This window comes from Crocodylus porosus, unplaced genomic scaffold, assembly GCF_001723895.1.
Source record: "Crocodylus porosus isolate Cpor-Errol unplaced genomic scaffold, CroPor_comp1, whole genome shotgun sequence".
Lineage (NCBI taxonomy): Eukaryota > Metazoa > Chordata > Crocodylia > Crocodylidae > Crocodylus > Crocodylus porosus.
In genome coordinates this window covers 53,863,791-53,878,381 of record NW_017728948.1, presented here as the reverse complement: position 1 = coordinate 53,878,381, position 14,591 = coordinate 53,863,791, and the positions used below count along the sequence as shown (strand labels likewise).

Genomic DNA, 14,591 nt, shown 5'->3' with positions numbered 1-14,591 from the left:
TTCCCCTTGGTTGGGTGGTCTGTAGTAGACCCCCACCATTAAATCTCTTTCCCCTTGACTGCCTTGTATTCTAACCCAGAGCACTTCAGAGTGCCCTTCCTCAGATTCTTTGCTAATTGATTAGGAAGTGAATTCCTCCTTAATGTAGAGCGCCACGCCCCCACCTTTCCTCCCTGTCCTATCCCTCCTGTACAGCCTATAGCCCTTGATATTCACTGCCCAGTCATGCGTTGGGTCGCACCACATTTCAGTGAGCCCCACTATGTCCAGGTTGGTGTCAGCTAGCAGGAGGGTAAGTTCCTCTTGCTTGTTTCCCATACTAGGAGCATTTGTGTAGAGGCACTTAAGGCCTCCTGAGGATGTGTACACTGGCCCCCTACTTTCAGCATTACCCTGGCCCCTGTTGCTTACCTGCGTATATGTTCTGCTCATCGGAACATATATGCAGGTAAGCAACTGTAACTACATTTTCTAAATTGGAATTAGTCTCTTTAAGACACTATGGTGACCTCTTGTGTGCACTCTGCATTTTCAATAGGGTTTTCTGATGGTAAGGTGAAAGCTGGATTTGGCATTATGTGATCTATAATGTTGTACTTATGCTGTGCCTATTTGTCCCTCTGTAGCATTTTTCAGAACTGATAACACTTTGTTGTTGATTTCCATTAAATTTGAAAATAAGTTTAAAAACAAGTTAACTAATTGCTAGATACACTGTATCTGTTGCTCTGGAATAATTGTGGGGTTTTTTTTACTTGTTAGTCCCTTCACATACCAATCTTCAATTTATAATTTTTTTTTGGCTTTCATAGCTCCTTCCTTTATCAGGTAATTTATATTATATTTACTGCAAAGAAAGCCTTCATTTAACAATTCTACATCATTTTGAATTAACATATGCTTCTGCTGCATTAATTTTAATCCAAACCAAATATTCTTTGACTTTCAGATCTTCTGGCAGCTGGTTTCAAATGGGTATTTAGGGTTTGTTGTAGAAGTGGCATGATCCTCCATCCACTTATAAATAGTGTTTTACCAGGTCAGCTATTAAACAGTGTTTAACTATCAGCCCTGTCCGAGTCAGATTCATATGCACTATAGAATGGGTGGGCAATTATTTCTGCTGGAGGGCCACTTAATGAGTTTTGGCGAGCTGTTGAGGGCCACAAGGGTAGCCCCACCCTTTGACAGGTGCCCTGCCCCCTGGTTGCCATCTTGGGACTGGAAGTCAAGCCCCCTCATCCCTGACCTTTGGCACTGGAAGTCCCTCCCCTTGCCCCCAGAAGTACTCCTTTTGGGAAGTGGGTTTGCCATATTGGAACCAGAAAAGAAACCAAATTATATACTAACAATCAACATTGACTATAACATATTTTAATTTTATTAAAAAAATTTGTGCGTTTGTGTTGCATATATGGAAGTGATTGCATAATACTTCAAAATGAAGCCTTACTCTTGTATACTGTGGGCAGTATGGGATTTATGAGGGGCTGTGGGTGTGTGTATGTGGGGTGGGTGGGAAGGTGTGGGGGTATGTGTGGATGTGGGAGGCTGGGTATGGGGGTTTTGTGGAGGGGGCGTTTGTGGGTATGGGAGGGTAGCAGTTTCTGCCTAGCCACCATTGCTGCTCAGCCAGGGCAGACAAATCCGGAGGAGGCGCAGGGAGGGCTGGAGTGGGGCTGTGCATGCGGGTCCCCACTGGTACTGTGGGGCTGGAACAGCAGTGGTGGCAGCGAGGAGCTACCACTGCCTGTGCTGCCTAGAAAGGTAGTCCAGCCATGGGGCTGCCCCAGCAATGCTGTGTGCCCAGGGGATGTCAGGATGTGTCACGGCCAGACAGTGCCTGGGCCAAGTGGGACTGAGGGACTCACCATGGCCAAAGACCGTCCTCAGGCCATATTTTGCCCACCCCTGCACCCCAGCAATCCATGCAGAATTGCAACTGACTTCAGTGGCCATTCCTCATTCAGAATTAGATGAGAATCCTGACCTCAGCCACTGGGATGACAAGTCATGCAGCTACTTTATTGATGAAATCATATAAACAAAAGGTATTATTATTATTCTTTGTCTTTCATTATTACACAATGAACACTTTATATAAAACTATGCAACTAAAACCAGCATTTTAAAGAACATCGTCTACAATGCTCAAATATATGTCACCCTTGTAAAACAGAAAAGACTGCCAAAAAAGATTTATCTAACAGCTTTTACAGAAACTTGAGACTACTTGGAATTGTTTTATTATGCTGTGTTTAGTTATTTCAAACTTCAGTACAAATCATCTCTGAGGAAACTAACAGTTTCTACAACGTTTGCAGTCCCAATCCATGCATTGATGCTATGCCACTTAGGAGATGTTGCAAGCCTCCTCTGAGGTATGCTCTAAACTCACATTATCTTACAGGATTGGGCCCTACTTAGAAAAGAAACTGTTGCTTTAATAGTCCAGAAACTGGATATAAACATCTGAACCAGGAAGGAAGGAAACTGCATTACTAGAGGTCATAAGCCTGGGCACCCCCAGATAAATTAAATTGTTTACTTTTATGTGGGCTGCAGCTGGGAGATTCTCATCTTTATCATTCCTGCAGCCACATAGTAATCTCTAGCTTGAAAATTACTACTCGCCTGTTAAAAAAAACAAAACCTGGAGCATCTACTTTTAATTGCAGAACCCAGCAGCACATGCTATAAGGAACTGACAAGCTACTTACGGACAATATATATAATGTCCCAGATCTAAGAGCACCAGTTTCACAGAACCGGCAGTAACAATATATTCCTTGCAATTCCTTTGGCTCCCTTTCAGAAGTAGGCCACTTGTGCAAGAATAAGTTCTAGTAGTTCTGCAAGACAACGCCATCTCACATGACTGTTTCCCATGCCTTCCTGGCTGGTGAAGGACATTCGAGACTGCCCAGCCTTTCTGAACTACCATTTCTGAAGTTACAAGACAAACAAAACAGATCAACACACTGGTAGATCAATGGAAAAACAAGATGTTTCAAACTGCCTCTTGTCTGCTGATACTGCAACAGAATGCCTGGTGGTAAAAACTGTTAGTATAGAGACCTTCATTTAGTTGCTTTCAAACAAAAACACCCTCATCACCACAGAGGATTTGAACCACTGCCCAAGGGGACCCATCTGCCAAAGACACAGGGAACACTTCCCCATAACTGTCCTGCATATCAGGAAAAGGTTGGAGATGGGACAGTTGGGGGGCAGGGAGGAGAAGAGGAGAGGAGTAGCCACTGACCAGCACATCCCCCAGACCGTGGAGAGGCTGGTCCAGGGAATGCGTTGGGAGCATTACCATTGAAATTAAAGGCAGTCCTTGACTTATGACTTGGAGTTACAATGAACGACACTTATGACGTTCAGTGGCTATGTGTACCGGATGCACATGCACTCTGAGAGCACCGGTGCTCCCCCTGACTGGCCGCACTTGCTGCTTAGGAAATGAGCTTGGGGGGCAGGCAGAAGTGCCAGTGTCCCCCCTGCAAGCACCAGCCGATCACTGCACCCACTCCCAGAAGCGGCCGCAGCCACCCCTGGAAGTGCAGTGATCAGCTGTTGCGGGATTGGCCATGGGGGTCCCCCCAGGCAGCGAGATCGGGTGCAGGGTCGGCCGAGGCACTCCCCCTCGGTTGGCGGGACTGGTCGCAGGGGAGGCACTGATTAAGGTGGCACCAGATGCCCCATGATGGCTTTTATAAATTGACACCGTCTTGAAGTTCCGATGTATGTTTCAATTTTACAGCACTCAATACAGCTGCATCCAGCTGGTAAGTCTATTGTGGTGGAAGGGGAGGGGGAAGGGAAGGTCACATCGAGGCCCCCCAGAGTGAGAGAGGGAGTGGGGCAGGGGCTGGGGCAAGTTCTGCCTAGCTGGGGTGGGGTATGCGCAGGATGGAGCCACAGTTCTTCTGGAGAGTGTGTGGGGGGCTGGCTCCCACCACTTGTCCGGGAGGGCATGGGGGAGGTGTGCCAGATCTGTGTGGAGCAGGGCGGGTCCAGGGTTGCACCGGGCTGCGATCCAGGCTGGTGGTGGAGGTGCTGGAATGGGGGCTATGGTGGGGGCTACAGTGAATTTTCAGATGGTTGCAGCTCCCCATAGCCCCCGCTCCACTGCACACCCCAAGTGCAGCATGGCCTGCCTTATGCCATGCAGATCGAGGGGCAGAAGCCCCCTCTCCCCCCACATGCCTTCCCAGACAAGCAGTGGGTAGAGCAGCATGAAAAACTGGCCGAGCCGCCAGACGAGCAGTGCTCAGTGGTAGGAGCCATCCCTCTCTCCCTGCACTCCCCAGCTAAGCCACAGCTCCATCCTGTGCCTGCCCTGCCCAGGCTTGGCAGCAGGCCTGTGCAAAGAGGGAATATTTGATTTGGATTCAGATTCGTCCAATTCAGAGGACAGTGATTCTAGTTGGAGATTCCGATCACTGTTCTGAATTGATTTTGGCCGAATCAGCTTTGGAAGATTCAGCACTGATTCAGATAGGATAGGGAAAGGCAGGCACAGCCCGGTGGCTCCTCTGACTGTGCCTGCCTATACCTGGACAGGGAGAGCCATGGGAGAAGCCCCCATGGCTGCCCTGCCTGGCTCCATCCCCTGCCTGGCACCAGCCTAGTCTTGGCACTTCAAAAAAAGAGCCCCATACTCACTGGCTGCAGAAGCGGGAATTGGGGCCTCTGGGCACTCATGCAGAGCCCCCTACCCCCCACACGGCATGGGGCAATGGGGGCCTTGGGGATAGCCCCCCGCACCTCGCACCAGCGTGGCAGCTGCTCCATAGCGTGGGTGCAGTGCAGCACCACTCGGCAGGGTGCCATGTGCTCCCTGGAAGCCGGGGCCACTGGGGATGAGTGCTCCTGGACTCTGGGTGACAAGTGGAAACACCCCAGCTCCCAGACAGTGCACAGCGCTCTGTCAAGCTGCACTGCACTTCCTCAACAAACAGCACTGGGTTAGAGGAGGGGCAGACTGAAGTGCTCTGGGTAAGAATACAAGAAGGTCGTGGGGAAAGGGACTTAACGGTGGGTGTCTGTTACAGACCACCCAACCAAGGGAAAGAGCTGGACCGGGAGTTCTCTGGCCAGCTCGCGGAGGCAGTTAAGTCAAGGGATGTGGTCATCATGGGTGACCTAAACTACTTGGACATCTGCTGGGAGGAGCAGTCAGCTCACATAGGTTCCTAGCCAAGACACACGACTTCCACCTAACCCAGGAGGTGCACAGTCCCACCACAGGAAATGCCTTGCTGGACCTGATCCTGGCCACAGGCAATGACCTGGTGAGGGGACTGCGGGTTCTTGACCACCTGGGTGATAGCGATCATTATCTACTGGAATTCACTATCCAGCACAGGGTGTCAAAGGCCTGCAGCAGGGCAGTAGCCCTTGACTTCAGGAGGGCCAATTTCAATGAGGTAAGTAGACTCGTAGGAGAGGCACCAAGGTCCCAGAGGGTAGGGGAGTTGGGAGTCCACGATAAGTGGTCGTTCCTTAAGGAGATGATCCTCCGTGCCCAACGAGCGACAGTTCCAACACAAATCAAAGGGGGCAAGAGTGCTCAAAAGCCCCCATGGCTCAAAGGCATTCAGGAACACCTGAAAGCTAAAAAGGAGGCGTACCCCTGGTGGAAGGGAGAGGCCATCACCAAGGAGGATTATTACCTCCATTGCTCAGGATTGTAGGGGGGCTGTTAGGAAGGCTAAGGCAGAGACAGAACTAGGACTAGCGACCAGGATCAAAGATAACAAGAAGTCCTTTTTTAAAAACACAGGGAGTAAAAAGGAGGCACGGGTTAATGTGGCGCTCCTCCAGGACACGCTTGACAATCTGGTGGTTGCCCCAGACAAGAAAGCTGACCTCTTTAACAAATTCTTTGCCTCCATTTTTCTGAGCAGGGACCAGGATATCTCCCCCACTGGGGTCTGGACAGACTCATGAGAGGCACCTCCAGGCCTAGGGTCAGAGAGGACCTAGTTAGAGAAGGCTGAGAGGGGATCTGTTGGCCGTCTATAAACTTACCAGGGTGGACCAGCAGGGAATGGGAGAGGGCCTATTTCCCCAAGTACTACCCGGAGTAACTAAGAATAACAGCCACAAGTTGATCAAGAGTAGATTCAGGCTAGACATCAGGAAGTACTACTTCACGGTCAGGGCAGCTAGGATGTGGAACCAACTTTCAACAGAAGTCATGCTCGCTCCTACCTTGGGGGTCCTCCGAAGGAGGCTAGACAATCACCTTTCCTGCCCATGGCAGGGGGTCAGGCTTGATAATCTGCTCAAGTCCCTTCCAACCCTATCAATTATGAAACTGCACCTGCACAATGGGGCAGCTGCCACATGGGTGCCAGGCAGGATGGGGGGTGATCCCCTTGCCCCACACTGTGCAGGAGGGCTCTGCCATGAGCGCCCAGAGGCCCCAATTGCTGCTGCTGCTCCAACTGGTGAGTGCAGAGCTTTTTTAAAGTGCCAGAGGCTGGGCTGGGTGGGGATGAGGCTGGGCAGGAGAGCCATGGGGGCTTCTCCCGTGATTCCCCTGGCTGTGCCTGCCTCTGCCCCGATATGGAGAGCTGTGAGGGCTATGCCCTGCTGCCATTTGCCCAGCCAGCATGCGAGTGGGGGGCAGGATGTAATGCATGGCAAAAAGCATAGAACCCATAGAAGTGTTCCATTTGGCGCCTGATAAGTTTACTTCTGATGACGGAACTGGGAAAGGGTAGGGAGTTTCTTGAAAGTTGGGAGTGGAGCAGAGGGGTTGGGAATGTTTCTCTCAAGGTTTGATCCTTTTGAAGTATAGGCTGTAATTGTTGGATGTTCCTTCTTATCAGTCAAGTGTGGGATAGTAAATGACTACCAGGGATGTATGGTCAGTAGGGTTTTCCTTCTGTCTGGTACAGGTTAATATGAGGGATTTGGATGGTTCTTTCAAATATATGGTCTAGTTCTCTGCTGAAGTATCCCTTCTGGGTAAACTTTCTAGATACCAAGGTCCACACCAGGGATGGCAACGTAAAAACCAATTGCAGACCACCATTCACACCCGCAAAACCGGAAGTCATTCCATACACATGAAAAAAGCAGTCTGGCCCTTGCATAACACCTCTTCTGCTCTGCAGAAAATACTTGCGACACTTGTCACTAACCCAGAAACAGCTTTTACCATCAAATGGCGTGTGCAGATGACACGGGGGCCCTAAATTGAAGTGGTGGGTTTTTAAAAACACTGCTTCAATTTAGGGTCAATTAAACCCCCGTGTCATGCACACACCTGACTTACCTGCCTCTATGGCTGCAGGGAGGGGAGGGCAAGCTGCCAGCAGGTGAAGCAGTCTCTGGGCTTCGGTGGGGCTGCTGCTTCCCTCTACAACAGTGGCGTGTCCCCACCTCTCCCTCCCAAGCAGCACCTACCCACAGGCACCCAGGTCAGGCGGTTCTGGACGGCACCATAGCTGTGGAGGGAAGCACCAGGCACTTGCGCAGCTCAGGCAGGCTCCATGAGGGAGGGGGGACAAAATCAGGTTTGCTCCTTTTTTTTTTTCCCCTCTCTTGGGCAAGAGCCCACCTTTCTGAGTTGCTGCCAGGCTGCCTGCAGGGCTTCCTGCAGAGCCTCTGAGCTGCATGGAGCATGGTGCTTCGCTCCAAGTCATTTAAGGTGCGTTACACGACCGAATTTGCTACAGCGGCTGTAATTAATGTGCAATATGTTGCCAAGGCCTGCAAACACTGACACCATTAAAGCGGTACAAAAGCATTTAGCCCACTTTAAAGTGTTGTGCACACATGCCCCTCATTTCGTCTACACACAGCCATTGACACTCCATCCTATTTAACACTTCAATAAATAAGATCAGCAAGCACAAAGTGGGACATAACCCTGCCTTAAACATATATGCAAACCTGTCAATTCATTTCCACTGCCACCAAAATCAACACCTCAGATAAAGACATCAGAATCCAGAATGTCTCTCCCAGACTGTAGCATCCTCTTCCAGTGCACCAAATGCCCTCAGTGAAATTATATGTTTGAAGCTAAAGAAAAACAATGAATGATCATAAGAGATCCCCCTGAAATGAAAGTTCAGTGTTTACTTTCGTTTCCCATTGCAGCACCTCAGGCCCAGAAAACAGCTTGGAGGGCTGCATGGCGGCCCGCGGGCCGTATGTTGGACAAGCCTACTCTAAGCAGACTGGGCTTTTTTACAAGTGTAAGTGCCACAGCACCGGGCACTTTGAAAAGCGCCTGGCACTGCAATGCTTGCAGTTGTATAAGCAGCAAATGTGTCAGCGCAAAGAAAATGGCAGCGGTGCACTTTTGAACTAAAACATGTTGGAGGTGCTTTAGTTCAAAAGTGCACCACCACCATTTTCTGTGTGCTGATGCACATTTCACTGCTTATACAACTGTACACAGCACAGCGCAGTGCATGTCAGGTTGCATGAGGAACAGACTCGATTAGTCAAGTCTGCTCTAAAGCAGCAGATCTCTGCCGTGACACAAGACAGAAAAGGTACGTGTATAAATGCCCGCTGCTTTTATTTACACCTGGAGTTTTACTGGGTCATTGTGCTACTTGTTACTTATCTGAGTCATGTCTGCTTCTTTCTTTGACCTGAGGAACAGCACTTTATGCCTGAAAGCGTGCCTCAATTTTTCTCCCAACATGCAGTCAGTCCAATAAAAGATACCTCTTACAAAAATCTGTGCCTCCTGCACATTTCTTGGACTATCAAGATTATATCATCACTCCAATGCTACCTTAAAATGAACAAGTCATTTCCTTTGCAATTCAGGTTGTACGCAAATGAGAACGAGAACTCTCTTTTCTCCTTAGTTCCCTCCAATCCTCTATTGCTTTTAGTTTAATAAAACTGGAACTTCATTACAGTATATGTCTGCTGAGCATGAAGTTCTCTTACAAAACAGTTTCACTGGCAAGAGAAGAGTTCCCTGAAGATTTCTTTTCATACACTTTGAAGTTTAGCATTTGTCCTGAAGAATGTGATTTTGAAACTAAATTTTTTTGTAAGCTCTTTCTGGGAATAACTTAATTATGCAGACCTTTGTCGAAAACACACAGGTGCTTATTATTGTACAGATATAGTCGTGGATGAGTAAAGGCCACTATGGGCCAGATTCTATTCCACCTACTGGGCATTTAAGTAGATTTAAGAGCCAATGTGCAATTCTATTTCACCTTGTTCAAATCCCTAAAAATTCATCAATGCATCTACTTTGTGATACACCTTTATTTAACCCTCCAAATTAACCTATGAGAAAGCAGCAAGGAAGAGGAAGACCCACCTACCTTTTAAATTAGCTGCTTTTCAAGGACATAGAACAGCATGGAATAGGATCATACGTGGGGCTGAAGTCCACTTATACACCTAATAGGTACAACAGAATCTATCCCTATGTGCATGAACAGATGCAATGATTCCTTTGAAAAGATTTTTTTAAATGTTATATAATCTGATTTTTGACAATTAAGAGTTTAAACTGACTATCAAAAATGCAAATTGGATATCTAATCCTTTAAGATATCCTTCTCTACCCTGAATTGCTGGAGACTTATGGGAACAGGCTTTGTTTCTGAGGTTACCTATTCAGGTGCTGAGGTACCACCCCCCCAATATAAACGCATCAATTTTTTAAAGCTACTTTATGCTTACCCTCTGGAATTCCATTATGAGGATGTTTAGGGAGGTGTATTCCTTAGAAATTAATTCATGCCTGACAAAATGCTCCTGCACAAGTATCCTGTGCATTTATATGTTGACATTTACCTAGCTTTACAGCATTTACTCTGATAAAAATCTCATACGCTGAACTACATTGTGACATCTTGTACATACATTATGTTTTGTAAAATGTGATCATCACATAATGAAATATTTCAGACTGTTCATTTTTACTTACTTTTCACATAGACGCTAAACATTATAGAGGAGTTGGCATCAGAATTGGATGCAAGAAATGTGTACATGCCTCCTTCTGTTCCTTTTAATCGGGTAAGGTGAAGCTCATTCACATAGCTGTAAAAGAAGTCTGCATTAAACACTGCTAGGCTTATTACTTACTGGGGATTTATCTACGTAAGAAATCACTGCATAGAAAACTAACACATCACTTCAGAGTGCACTAATCCATGCTAACTCTCTATACAGACATTCAGTCTAAAGTATCTTTGTGTATGATAGTCTACTCCAGTGAGGAGTACAAGTGTCTACACAGGGAACCAATCCAGACTAACTCTGTATTACTTTGCACCTTCATTTACTATGTTATAACTTCCCCACATAGACAAGCCATAAGGGTAAGAAAGAACAGTTGCTAACATGGTGCAGTTTATCTGAATGTAAATTAAACAGATTGTTTGGTGTCACAGTTTATGTTCTAAACCAAGCTCTACCATATTTAAAGCCCTCCAGGGCTGAATCCTACCCTTGCACAAAAAGAAAACCCCACTGAGAAAATGAGCCAAAACGTTTTGCAGCAGTACATATATATTATGGTTACATACGCACTCTGGGTTCACAGCAAATACTCAACCTTGGAGCACAAACAAGTGTACTAGGAAATACACTCAACCTGCACAACAGAATGAACACAAAGACCATAACCGGCACAAGCTTTTATGTTACCATCCACAATTCAATGGCAGTCGGAGCAGCAAAAATGGTGGTCCTGGACCACAGAGTTGGAGGCATGAATCACAAAGCACAATGAGCCTATACCCCAATCTGTGACAGAAGCATTGACTGGCCGTTTCTCTTCCCTTAGTCCTTTTGGGATTGGAAAAAAAAACATTTTTTCATCTCTTCTGTGGAAAGATTCCAGTATCTGTCATGCTTACAATCATTCATATTACCTGTTATTGCCCAAATCCTTGAAGCGGACAGAATGATCAGATGAATTTTGTAATGTTTCATTCATATACATCCACACTTGTTCTTCAGGTTTTGGATATGCCTCACAATAAACAACTAAATTTAGATTTTTTCCAGCATCTATGACTAATGTTGTTTCGTTCGGAGTAGACAAACTGACAAATCCTTTATCTGATGGTAATAAGAGAAACAATTTTAAATATTTTTTGCCCATTTTTTCAGTATTGTAATACACCATTCACTACTACCAAGGCTGTGATCCATCAACCTATGAAACAGGAACCCTTGTTTTAGAGGTGGTGTGCTAAAGCCAACACCACTAGATATACACAGAAATAGATGACTGCTTTTACCAAAGTAATTTAATCTTCTGATCATAAATCTGAATATCCATGCCTCAACTCCTAGGAAAACTTAAGTGTGTGCTTAACTTTACTCACTTAGTTAAATCTTTCCATAATCACAGTCCTTGATTTGTTGCTGGCTAAGAAATATAGAGAACAAAAGCAAGACAAATTGATCATTTATGACAATGAATGTAATGCTTCAGAATTTAATTTTTTCACTGTCACATGTAATTAAGAATTGCATTACAAATGAAGCAATTACAAGTCATAATTAAAGAAAAAATGTTACGTCCACATGTCTAGATACAATCCTCATAAATGAAGGCATTTCTGTTCATCCACTGCTGTGTCTTAATCCTTAACTTGGCAGATACCATTATCACCATGAACTTACATTCTGAAATATCACAGACAGCAACATCTTTACTAAGATGGTTTTCATTTCATTAATAAATCCATCAACCTTAATAGTACCCATTTTAAAAGTCAAAGTCTTCAATCCTACATTAATTCATCTGTGCACTGCCAGCTTTGGTCCATCTGACAGACAGACTGTGCTATGAGAAAACCTGTTTGCTGGTAGCTCATGTTCCATAAAAGCTATCACACAAGTTAGATCTTAGCTTACAAGGTGCTTTGCTCATTTAGATCTTTGCTCATGAATAGCCACACCAAAGTCAATAGCTCTGAGAAGTGCAAATCAGATGCTCCGGAGAAGGCTCAAACCCCACAGGGGACAAGTATGATAAAATCTGCACCTGAAGGGAGAAATTAGTTCGATGCTAAAACGTGAGGTTTTTTCCCCCTTCCCAAATTCATTTTTTGTATAACCTATAGAAACATTCCATCCTTCTCTGAAGCTAAGTTTAAGATTAAGATTATATATAGAAATTTGCAAATAAAATTCAGTGATTAAACTGCCAATACCCCAAACAGATTTTTAGAAACTGCTTATAATTTAGATAATCAACTTAAAAAAAAAAAAAAGCACAAAATTTACCAAAATACATCTTATTTCTTCTACACCTTTTAGCTAACATAAAAAAAGCATATTAAAGTAGTGCCTGACACATTCAAAAGGATCTGTCAGGTATTTTATATATATGACTTCTCTGATGTAGAGAGCTGACACAATAAGGAAAAACAGTAGCCTGTCTGACAATTCATAGTAAAAAAAAAAATAAATCCAAAAGAGGCTGTTGGATTTAAAATAGCTGACTGGGGGGGTTAACTTGCTCTTTGTGGGGAGGAGTGAGAGAGTCTTTATTTGTGAGATCTCTGAAGCATATTTTAACAACTTTTAGAGCAGCAAAAGGTTGGTCCCCCCGCTTTACCTATGGTAGGTTAGGATGTTAAGTATTCTGTTGTGTCAGGGCTGACTGGATGGTTTTGCTAGGAGGTTAGACAATAGATTTGTACAGGATGGTTTGAAGAGGGATGATGCTGCCTCAGGCAAGGAGTTGGATTAGATGACCTGTGGAGGCCCTACTTCTCTATGATTGTATGAAAAACTCAAGAAATAATATTACTGCCTTGAAAATAAAAGATTCTAGCTTGTAACTAATACTTAGAAATTTTAGTTTTATAAAAACAAATCATATAGGTATTTTCTGTGTTTTATAGAGTCATTCATACTTCATTAAATACAACACAGAAGCACAGGGCAAGCCTACTTTTTCTGTATTTCACAAAAATATCACAAGCGATTCAGTTCTACATTTGCATTCTTAGTAGTAATAAGAAACATTGTATCGAACAGCCGGTTTGTTTCTTATACTGGAATCTAAGGAAAACATGCATCAGAATGATCAGCCAAATCTTCATCTAGTATAAATAGGTTAGTGGTAGTAAAGTCAGTAGAACTGTGCTGATTTGCACCAGCTAATAATCTGCATCACAAATGTATTGCATTTTTGCTTCTTTTGAAGCAGCAGGGAGAGCCATGAAAAGCAGATTTGTAATGGTATATTTTTGACTGAAAACCTGCTTTTAAAAAGAACAAGTGGATGCCCAACTAATCCCCATATAATGAAATACTGAGGTTTGATGGCTATATTCTCTTCAGTTTCTACATCTTTTGAAGCTGAGGAAATGAAAATATTTCGGCCAATTACAAAGACTTGCTCAGAATTCTCTTGCTAACTATGCTAATATGTCCCTAATCAATTTAGCAAATTAGCACTTATGGTGGTTTTCAATATTTAAAAAGCACTGCAAGTTAATAGACAATATTTGAGGTCTAAATAGTCCTTTCAATGCAGCCAGTTAATAAACAAAGCACAGTAAGAGTATTTGTCTGCTTTTAAGTCCAACGTCAGTAAATGGGACTCTACACTGACTTCAGGGAGCTTTCGACCAAGGTCCTATTTATAGTAAAATACATAGCAACTACAAGGGAAATAAACTCTATTCTTTTTTTTATGTGCCAAGATTTCTCCCGATTAGGACTTTATTTAATAAAGATAAATATGTGCCTTCTCCATCAAATGACATATTAGTGTGTCCAATAGATCTAACAGAAAATCCTGCAATGGGCTGCTAAAACTATTCAAGTGGAGGTGTAATATTAAGGAAAACTTCTGTAGGATTAGTAATAATTCTGCATATTAGCAAGATGGCTTGAGGCAAGAACCATAGTTGGAGGCAAAGTTCCAGCATACAGTTCCATTGAAAAGTGGGTAAGAAGATGAAGAAATGTAAATTATGAGCTTCATTAAGATTAAATTAGTTTTAAAATTGAACTAGTTAAAAGTGCATGAACCAGAGAGATGGAAACACCGGAAACTCATATTAGGTAGAAAAGCAAACCACTGACATACCTTAAGTTACAGTAATTAAAGAAGAAATAATACACAGAAAGCCTTAATCTTTATCTTTCAACACAGCACCAATGTACAATACATTTTAATAAAAGCCTTTATTAGTCATTGTTTTAAAAGGTGAAGGTTGGAAAGTTTCTATAACTCTAAAAAATGTTACATTTCTCCAAGAAGTATTTACCTAGAACGTTCAAGGTTACTGTGGCTTTGGATTTTCCGAAAGCATTTTCTGCTTGGCATGTGAATACTCCAAAATCATTAACTCCCACTGAACTGATGCTCAATGTTAATTTCCTTACATATCCATAATCACCCACATTCTTGCTTTTGCTTGAAACATTCTGTCGGTAAAAAACAATTAACATCTAAAATACTGTGTATGCAGTGTCTTTCCTAGATAAATTAAAAATAGAAGTAATTATAACTTCACTATATTAATATTCATAACTTTAAACCAGAATAATAAGGCATCATGACAAACCTGTCACTGGATCTTCTCCATACATAACTACATGAT

The 14,591-nt window shown here is 43.9% G+C and overlaps 1 protein-coding gene across 2 annotated transcripts in view; it reads right to left on the bottom strand.

The window, feature by feature from the left end:
- KIT (KIT proto-oncogene receptor tyrosine kinase) overlaps positions 1-14,591 on the bottom strand; it is a 79,183-nt gene that overhangs the window by 34,323 nt on the left and 30,269 nt on the right. For both annotated transcript variants that reach the window (XM_019553391.1, XM_019553392.1), the window contains exons 5-7: positions 14,256-14,415; positions 10,890-11,079; positions 9,938-10,053 (exon numbers count right to left, since the gene is read on the bottom strand). In XM_019553391.1, the coding sequence (XP_019408936.1) occupies positions 9,938-10,053; positions 10,890-11,079; positions 14,256-14,415 (466 nt within the window). The remainder of the gene's footprint in view (positions 1-9,937; positions 10,054-10,889; positions 11,080-14,255; positions 14,416-14,591) is intronic.